We start from the raw sequence: 10,374 nt of genomic DNA on the forward strand, positions 1-10,374 counted from the left end.
TCCTATTTTCTTCTTTCCGATCAGGATATTTTCAAATTATATGTCGAGATGAAAATTGGAGAAACCCGAAAGAGCATCTTTCATGGCATATTGATAATTAGAAGTTGGAGAATTTGGAAGACCCATAACGAGAAAATTCATGAAGGTCGGGAAGTCAAAATCGAAGAGCTGATCGGTGACATGAAGTCGTTGCGCTTCCTTTGAATTAAGCACAAATATAAATGTTATAAAGGTAATTGATACGATTGGTGTAACATGCTCTAATGTGATTTGTTTTGTTATTTGTGATGGCTCCTCCAGCTTGGTGAATAAGTGCTACTCCACAACCAAAGGATAGCTCGTGTCATCTCCACAACACGAAGTGAACTAGAAACCAAGTCACACCAAACAACTTGAGCAGTTAAATTAAAACGAATAAGCCCTATGGGTGTGCAAGAAACCGGAAAACATATTCACAACCAAAAAAATCTGAAAACTCAAAACCAAAAAAAGTTTAACCGAAACAAAAACCGGTTTGGTTTTATATCTTTGTAAAACCAAACTAACGGTTCGGCACCATTATGAGCCCATTTCTTTTTAACTTTTTAATTTTTAAAACCTTCTTCCCCAAATTAAGACACTGACACACACACAAACCCTAATTTACTCAAACTACAAATTCCTTTAATCTCCGCCTTCAATCAATCGGAATACATTCAATTCTCTCTTGATCCGTTACCATTTCTCCGGTAAAATCCTTCACATCACAACTCTTATAGTTTAATTGTATTTAATTTTGATTCAAAATTACATTACGTGATTCCGTTGATTGATTATATTATCATTATCAAACAATTAGGATTTGTATGTGTAGTTTTAACTTTTATAAGTTTCAATGTCACGCGTACTTGCAATTATAGGTTAGTGTTATGTGCTGATTCTCGTTAATTAGTGTTAACCGTTAAATGCCTCAATTTTGAGTTCAATTCGATTTTATTACATATAAAGTTGAATTTGACTGAGAGCTTGAGCACGGCTCGTGAGTAGTTTTTTCTAGCTCGGTCTTGGCTGGTTTGTTATTTATTAGTTAAATTATGTACATTTTAAATTATTTTTTATATATTTAGAGAAAAACGTTAACGAGCCTAAGCTCGGCTCGAGCTTGTGTAGTACGTTAAATGAGTCAAACTGTGGCTCGAGCTCAGCTGTACTGTGTTATATCAATGGATAGAAGTCCAAAAGAGGTAAAACTTTAAATTAGACAAGGCTCAACGAGCCTACACAGCTTCCCAAAAACACGCAAAACAAATATATGCTAATTCCTTCACAGTTTATATGGATTATGCTTCTTGGATAAACTATTATATGCTTGTTTACCACTATTAATTTAAGTTTTGGTTTTTCTAGGTCATCCACGAGTGATCACTGCGATAAAGTTTCAACTATTGCTACATGTGATAGACTAAATATGAACCAATATTGTGATTAAATTGTGTTACTGCAATTATGGATGTCAATACTGTCTCTAATGGTTCTAGTTCAGAGCCTCAAGAAGCTATGGAATTTGATTCAAATGAAGCAGCGTATGAATATTATAAGGAATATGCCAAATCAGTAGGGTTTGGAACCGCCAAACTGAGCAGTCGTCGTTCTAGGGCGTCAAAAGAGTTCATTGATGCTAAATTTTCTTGCATAAGATATGGAAACAAGCAACAATCTGACGATGCAATCAACCCAAGACCTTCACCCAAGATAGGTTGTAAAGCAAGTATGCATGTTAAGAGAAAACCGAATGGAAAGTGGTATGTTCATAACTTTGTAAAGGAGCATAACCATGAACTTTTACCATCTCAATCACATTTTTTCAGAAGTCATAGAAACTCTGATCCGCTTAAGAATGGTAATAAGGTACGTAGGAAAGCAATATTATCAACTGTGTCTAAACAGTATGGTATATATCAATCTCAATCTCAAGCTACTGGTTTGGAGAACTATATTAGAAATCAAAACGACAGGGGTAGGTTTTTAACATTAGGCGAAGGCGATGCTCAAGTTCTTCTCGAACTATTTGTTACAATGCAAGAAGAAAATCCAAATTTCTTTTATTCTGTAGATTTGAACGAAGAGCATCAACTTAGAAATGTTTTCTGGATTGATGCAAAAGGAATTGATGATTATAAAAACTTTAACGACGTGGTTTCTTTCGACACCATGTATTTTATGAACAAGTATAAACTACCATTGGTTTGTTTTATTGGAGTTAACCAGCATTGTCAACCTACAATGCTCGGGTGTGCATTAATTGCAGACGAAACGTTATTCACATATTTTTGGTTATTCCAAACATGGTTTTTAGCCATGGGAAACCGGGCCCCGGATGTGATACTTACTGACCAGAGTAATTCTATAGAAGCAGCTATTGCAGCAGTCTTTCCGGAGACACGACACTTTTATAATCTCTGGAATGTTCTAGAAAAGGTTTCTAGACAGCTTGATTATTTAAACCCGTGGCATGATACATTCATGGCTAAGTTTAATAAGTGCATACACCGATCATGGACCGAAGAAGAGTTTGACAGAAGATGGGGCAAATTAGTCAACAAGTTTAACCTTAACGAAGACACGTTGTTTCAATCTTTATACCAGGATCGAAAACTATGGGCCCCAACGTTTGTCAAAAACGTATCGCTTGCTGGATTATACACGAGTTCCCGATCCGAAAGCCCAAATTCTTTTATTGATAAATACATTAATTTAGAAACTTCTATGAGAGAGTTTTTAGAACAATACAAAGTTATGATGGAAGATTTGTATGAAGAACAAGCAAAATCGAATTTTGACGCGTGGCACGACACACCCGAGTTGAAATCACCATCACCATTTGAAAAACAAGTGTCGTTTGTTTACACTCACGAAATCTTTAAGAAATTTCAAGTTGAGATTCTGGGTGCATCTGCGTGTCATGTTAAGATTGACAAACAAGATGGTGATTCAATAAGATGCATTGTTAAAGAGTTTGAAAGCGGTCAAGAGTACATGGTGGAATGGGATGGGACCCAGTTGGATATCTGTTGTTCGTGTCGTTCATTTGAGTTTAAAGGCTATTTATGCAGACATGCGGTTGTTGTTTTACAAATGTCGGGTGTTTTTAATATTCCTTCTAAATATGTACTGCAAAGATGGACAAATGCAGCTACAAGTAGATACCCTATTAGTGAAAAACTGGAAAATGTACAAATGAAAACCAGACGGCTTAATGATTTGTGTCGGCGGGCTATTATTTTGGGTGAAGAGGGGTCGATTTCGCAAGAAAGTTATAAAATTGCATTAGGTGCGATTAAAGATGCATTGGCTCGATGCTCAAATGTAAATAACTCTGCTCCAAATGTAATATCTAAAGAACCCGGGTCTAATTTAGATGTGAACATGGGTATTAACCGAGCCGAGCCTGGGATAGAAAAGTCAAACCGTAATGGTACTGTCGTTCTGAAAGAGAAGGTTTGTTGGTTTTCCCCTGTTTCTAGTTAGAGGCGTGCATCAAACCAAAATAACCGATTCGTAACAAAAATAGTAACTGAACCGAAGTAGCCGAACCCAACACAACCCAAAACCGATGGTTTGGTTTTATATTTGTTCCAGAACAACCTAACCGAAACGTAAAAACCGATACGAAATGTAAAACCGAACAAACTATAATAACCGAACCCAACCCAAAATTGACAATTCGGTTTTATGGTTTTTCATAAACCGGATTTATGCTTCGGTTTTGCAATTTCCCAAAACCACTGTGAGCTCTAAAACCAACGCGAACTGTTAAAACTGATTCGAGTTTTATAACCGTACCGAACCTGTAGAAACCGAAAAAATTATATGTTATAATTTTATTTGTGAATGTTAAGTAATGTATAATTTGGTGTAACCAAAAACTTTAGGCTCAGTTGTGTAATATACAATTGATCATTAATTAACAAAAATTTGTAGGCCAAAATGTTCAAATTCATTATTTTAGGCCTTTTTTCCGACCAAAAAATTTGAAGCCCAAATGGCTAAACCAAACCGAACCGAACCTGTTGCGAAAACTGAAAAGCAAAACCAACATTTCAGTTTGAGTCAAAACCGACCCATGCACCACTCTATTTTTAATGACTTCAAGTTCTTATCTGTTCAAAGAAGCTTTATCTCTCATATGAATCAGGTACCTGCACAACCAGAAGTTGTAAATATTGGGATCGATGCCAGTTTTCATCAAATGGTATGTCCTGATTTTTAATCCTTATCATACATACGTACCATTAACATCTGACAGTTTACAATATAATAAATTTTTAAATGTCGGTTGCAGGAGCTTCCTAACGCAAGGCATTTACAGTTACATAATATGATGCCGTCACATTTGCAAGGCGTAGTACCGACAATGTTTCACAATGTAGCATCTACACAGTTTCACAATGTAACTTCAGCACAATTGCAAAATTCTCATCTGCCACATTAGTTTTAAGGGTAATCCCTTTTTAATTTAAATTTATGATTGTGCATTCTCTATCAATAGAATTAGAATTTATCCTTTTGTTTTTCTTGAGTTAATCATACATTTTCACATTATAGATTTCTATCACATTGTGTAAGTGTACAGAGTCTTGATACATAGTAAGAGCATAATAATAAATCTTCGCAAAAACGCGCAAAGCAAATTTCACCATGTAATATATTGGTCAATGTTTTTTTTTTCGAACTTTTTTACCGTTTATATACTCGTGTAGGAGAGTGGGTTATGCACATATAAAACAATCAAACTAGCATTTTCGTATATTTTTCAGTTTTGTTACACATTTAGGAAACATAACATATACATGTATAGGTTATATGCATTGAACGAACAATCAAACTAGTTTTTTCATATAATTTTTTTATGAAATTTAGTGAAGAAGAGTGAGAAACGATAATCATTGCATTTATACTCATTTCTTTATGTTTCATTTTTTAAGCTTGGAATGATAAATGGTTATTTTGTTTGTGTTCTCGTTATACACAAGCGCACGTTCAATCCAGAACTTTATTTAAGTAGAGAACTGCAAGACACGCATGATGCATCCTTACGCAGTGTTTTGTCGATTTAATGAGAGAGATACGATATCGTCTTATGGATACACGTATTTTAGTTCTTGTAGTTATCTACTTAAAATTGGTTTTGTATTTTATTTCTGTTTGAATTCATTCACCCGAACATTTGTTTGGAAGTAATTTATGTGTCTTGGCTTGGTATGCATATATATTAATGTGTTAGGGCCTATAACAATTAAAGATGAGCTTTATGATACATGTGCATGTTATTTGTTAAAACATCTATATCAAGGTCTGTTTGATCTTTCTGGTAGATGTCTCCGCACCAAATCCGCGTGTCGGATCCTAAGCATTAGACATTTTGTATATCATTCATTAGATCGACTACAGGTGTCGGGTTTACTCTACCTTAATGTAGTAAATTTTCAGCTAATTGTCATTGTAGTAAGCTTTGAGCAGTGACATGGCAGCCACATTGCGTGCTGTGTCAGTGAGAACGTTGTCATGTCAGTCAAAACAGTTTTCGTTTTCATCTCATGACAGCGAACACCACCGTCCACATTGTGGCTGACTTGCCAAAAAACGGATAGGTGACTAGCTGGTTTACAGTTAAAAGTTTGCAACCATTGGTTATAAAGTAATTGCATGCAATGGATATTTGGTGAAAGGGGGATACATTGGGTTAGAGATGTGTAAAAAAGTTCGCAACTCATTCGAATGAAGCTTGCTAAGTTGATTGTAAACGAGTTGAGTCGGCTTGGCTTGGTTTATAAAAGAACTGAGCTGAGTCAGGATGCTCGCTTGTTTGGCTCATTTATGTTAGAACCCAGTTGATATATAGTCCAAATTTAATATACATAAATTATAAATCTTGTAAGTTGCGTATTATATTTATGTTGATTATATTATTTTTCAACAAAAAATTTAGAAAAATAACATGATAATAAGTTGGTTAGATGAACCGCAAGTTTTTGTGAGCTTTTGATAAGTAATCATCGAGCTCAATATTTCAGCTCGTGAAGATAAGTGAGATTTGTAACCGAGTCAAGCTCAAGCGTACACCGATTTGTTTGACTCGGCTCGTTATCATTGGATATGAAAAAAAACCCTTACTAGTAATTTCTGTTCATTGGGTGATATAAAATGAAATAGAACTCTTATATTTACATAAATAAAATAACAAGAGCTGGTTACATAGATGGTGAATGGTCCATGTGGTTTGGTAAAGTAACACATTTTAGGGTAACATTTAGAAGCAACAAATTTTGGGTTTGTGCCTGTTTTAAAATCATTTAAGGAGTCCCACACCAAATTTTAAAATCATTTCTCATACTAGTTGGGCATGAGTTACGCATTACCATTGGCTTCATCGAGGATTCTCAATCCGTTCTCTAATTGTAAATTAATATATTTTGATTATGAGTGGTTATGAGTAGATGAGAGAGAGATAAAATGTTATATGAGAAAGTTAAATTTATGATTTCAATGTTCATGACTTCATGCCATATAATTTTTAATATTGTATGTAAGTGGTTGTGAGTAGACGATAGAGAAAATATAATAATAAAAGCATAAAAAAATATTATTTATTTGAACAAGAGAAAATGCAAAGATTTTTATGTTAATTATATGTATCTATAATATATATAAACGAAGACATAAAAATCCTAAGTGTCGCGATGTGGTCGCTCCCCTTTTTTTTTGAGACACCAGATTTACTTAATTTTTAAATGGAGGCTTCTCATGCATTTGATCCGAATTCATGGGTATGGGTCTTACCAAACCCAAATATTTCTTAAACGAGTTATAACATCTCATTAAATTAAAAATTATTCTCACCAAATTATTTATGTAAAAATCCTATAAAATAGGATATAATAAAAATTAATGTCTTATTTATTTTAAAAAAGCTATATATTATTTAAATTAAAAACCAATTTGATAGTAAAAAAAATAAACGGGTCTTGGGTCAAAAATAAACGGGTCTTGGGTCTCATCGAACCATAAGTATATTATTAACTTTCATAAATATTATTTATAGTTAAAAAACCAATTTTATAGTAAAAAAAATAAACGGGTCTTGGGTCTCATCAAAACAATATAGCTTTTAAACCGGGTTATAACATCTCATTTATTTGTGAAACAATTTATCATTAAACCATAAGTATATTATTAACTTTCATACAATAAAAAAAATCTACATAATACATAATCATGTTAGATTTGCATATTAAGGTTGTGTTTGTTTTTATTTATAAGGTCTGCAAGGAGCCTATGTTTGCGGGCGCGCTGACATAAGCTTTTGAAGACTGTTTGTTTTTTTTTTAAAAAAAAAAATCTAAAAACTACTTTTATGGTCTTAAAAAATAAGCTTTTTTCACCATCTTCACACATCTTCAAACTTATTAACATCATACCAAGTACCAACACCCAACATCTAACGCCACCACCACCCACTGTCCGCCGCCACCGCCACCACGGTCCTCCACCACCACCACCACCACCCACCGTCCGCCACCACCGTCCACCACCACCACCACCCACCGTCCGCCACCACCGTCCTTCAACCACTCACCACCTCCACTGTTAACCACCCAGTACCACCATTGTCCATCACCACCACCACCCCCGTCGGCCACAACCACTGTCCACTACCACCACCATCCACCACCCACCGTCCTCGCCACCACCACTCGCCACCACCATCCACCACCACCTGCCACCACCCACCGTCCGCCGCCACCACCATCCACCACCACCACCCCGCCACCACCCGCCACAACCATCCACCACCACCATAGTCCACCACCGTTCATCACCACCACCACCCATTGTTGGCCACCATCACCGTCCACCACCACCACCACAACCGTCCGTCACCACCACCCACCGCTCACCGCCTACCACAATTGTCTACCACCACCCACTTTCATAGTTCGTACACCACTACCAATTATTTTAGTAGTCTAAAAACGTTAAATGACTTTTATCTAGTAATATATATGATAGGTAACTAATTTTCAGCTTATGCAGACGATTTCCAGTTTATAAAACAAACAATATTATATTTTCAGATTGCAGACCTTCAAACCACATCTTCAGTTGCAGACATTAAATCAGATGAAATCAGATTGCATACAATTTTTGTCTTCAAAAACAAACAACACCTAAGTTGTGTTACTTTTAAAAGATGGATCTTCGTATAATATATTTTCAAAAAGCAACTATCCATAATATTTGTCAACCGTTAATTTGCATATTCAATCAGGTAAACATATCAAAAATGGCAAATCATTTGTATATATTAACTCACCTCTAAGGATTTGTCATTAGAATCCGCATACGTTCTTGAAGCTTGCAAGCATAAAAAAAAGATATAAAATTTAGAAAAACGAAAATAGTTATTGTTATAACATAATAAAAATAATGAAATGAAATAAAAAACTTTAGTTATATTTAGTGTCGTTATTTAATCCGTTGACTTTTAAGTCAAATTCAACTGAAAAAGTCAAACTATCCCATAACTCAACTTTTACTGAAACATAGTCAAAATTGCCACAATTTATCCGATTATAGCTTTTAAACTAGGTTATAACATCTCATTTATTTGTGAAACAATTTATCAACAAACCATAAGTATATTAACTTTAATACAATAAAAAAATATAAATTCAAAAAATAAATAAATATTAAAACAAATAATATAAAACAACCCCCGTAACACGGAGGATAAAAACTAGTATGATATATATGGACATATGGTAGAGAATTGGTTGGGAATGCTCTAAATAAGTGAATAGGGGAATGGACACTTATTGGTACTACCCATGCACCGCACAATTCTTCACTGTCACATAGGGGTGGCAATCTCAACCCATGGGTTGAATGAGTTGTATCAAAATGCATAAGATGAGTCAGAATGGGTCAAACTAAAAAAGAAAATAATTGAAACGGGTCAAAACGAGTTGACATTTCTCGGTTTTTTTATGGAACGAGAAAAACGGGGAAAACTTTTTTGTATTCTTACTTTTTAAGTTTTTGATTTATATTTCGAGTTATAATTTTTTATTTATTTTTTATGAATTTTTTGGTGAGGGGTTTTGAAATGGGTCAAAATGGGTTGAGATTTCAAAACCCATTTCAAAACCTTTCACCAAAATATTCAAAAAAAAATAATTATAAAATTATAACTCGAAATATTAATCGAAAATTTAAAAAGTAAAAATACAAAAAAGTTTCCTCCGTTTTTCTCGTTCCATAAAAAAAAGAAAAAAAACTCGAGAAATGTCAACCCGTTTTGACCCGTTTCAATCATTTTCTTTTTTTGGTTTATCCATTCTGATCCATCTTATACATTTTGATACAACCCATTCAACATATGGGTCAAGATTGCCACCCCTACCGTCACATCATTTTTACCCTTAAGTACCCATAAACCACAAAATCATCGACAACATATACTCACAAGTACCATAGAACTTTTTGTTTATTTTTTAGTTCTTCATGTACAATAAATGTTATAAATGAATCAATTTTACGTGACAAACATTTGTCGTTGAATGAAGCCATACACCTTACCCATATGAAGATGGCGTCAGTGTTACCATATGATTTAGAAGCCATACACCCTACCATTGATATCTCATTCTCTCTATCACAATTCTATGAGCCATCATCTATTTTTCTAGCTTCTTTTTTTACACTTAATCAGGTTGTTTCCTGATTGTCTTTCGTAATTTCTAAATCTTCATTAATATTATTTACTTTTCTGCTTCTTTTTCTTTATCTGGTAAAAAATTTGTTTTCGTTTTTCTTTTTTAATTTCTAAAAATTTATTACTTACTATTAAATATTTAATTTAATATTATATTTTTCAATTCATGTAATACACATGTGTATAGCATGGTGTATTGATATATTTGTTTCGATACACGTGAATGAGTTTATGTAATCTAACACGTATCAACCAATAGCGTATATGTTCCAAACATGAGGATTAAAAAAATAATAATAATCCTATACTAGGGCCAACCAGTATACTCGTCATGCTTGTCCGTCTCAAAAGTCTCGAGTTTTTCTAGTCGCCCTCTTTTACCATCCCTAGGTAGAATGCAAATTATGAATTGTGTTTAATAAAATGATCAAATATATAGTTTCTGAGTATTTTGAATGAGTGCATTGATATTATTTGTTTTGTTGGTGAAATATAATATCATGAGAGTTTCCAAGAGTTTATATAATATTACACTTAATATGTGTTGAAGATTCAGCATTCGACACCGAATAAAACAGTGTAAATTTATAAGCATGATTAGAGGAGCGTGTGAGTTATTC

At 34.1% G+C, this 10,374-nt stretch overlaps 1 protein-coding gene across 1 annotated transcript; it reads left to right on the forward strand.

Annotated features, from left to right (window-relative positions):
- The first annotated feature begins 1,342 nt into the window (after nt 1–1,342).
- LOC143599958 (protein FAR1-RELATED SEQUENCE 4-like) lies at nt 1,343–4,655 on the forward strand. Its single transcript, XM_077077779.1, has 3 exons — nt 1,343–3,477; nt 4,175–4,231; nt 4,322–4,655. The coding sequence occupies exons 1-3, from the start codon at nt 1,486–1,488 to the stop codon at nt 4,469–4,471; spliced, it is 2,199 nt and encodes a 732-aa protein (XP_076933894.1). The 5' UTR covers nt 1,343–1,485; the 3' UTR covers nt 4,472–4,655.
- Nucleotides 4,656–10,374: the final 5,719 nt, after the last annotated feature.

This window comes from Bidens hawaiensis, unplaced genomic scaffold, assembly GCF_021521415.1.
Source record: "Bidens hawaiensis isolate Kalapana, Puna unplaced genomic scaffold, B.hawaiensis_p1.1 tig00053141_1, whole genome shotgun sequence".
Classification (NCBI taxonomy): domain Eukaryota; kingdom Viridiplantae; phylum Streptophyta; class Magnoliopsida; order Asterales; family Asteraceae; genus Bidens; species Bidens hawaiensis.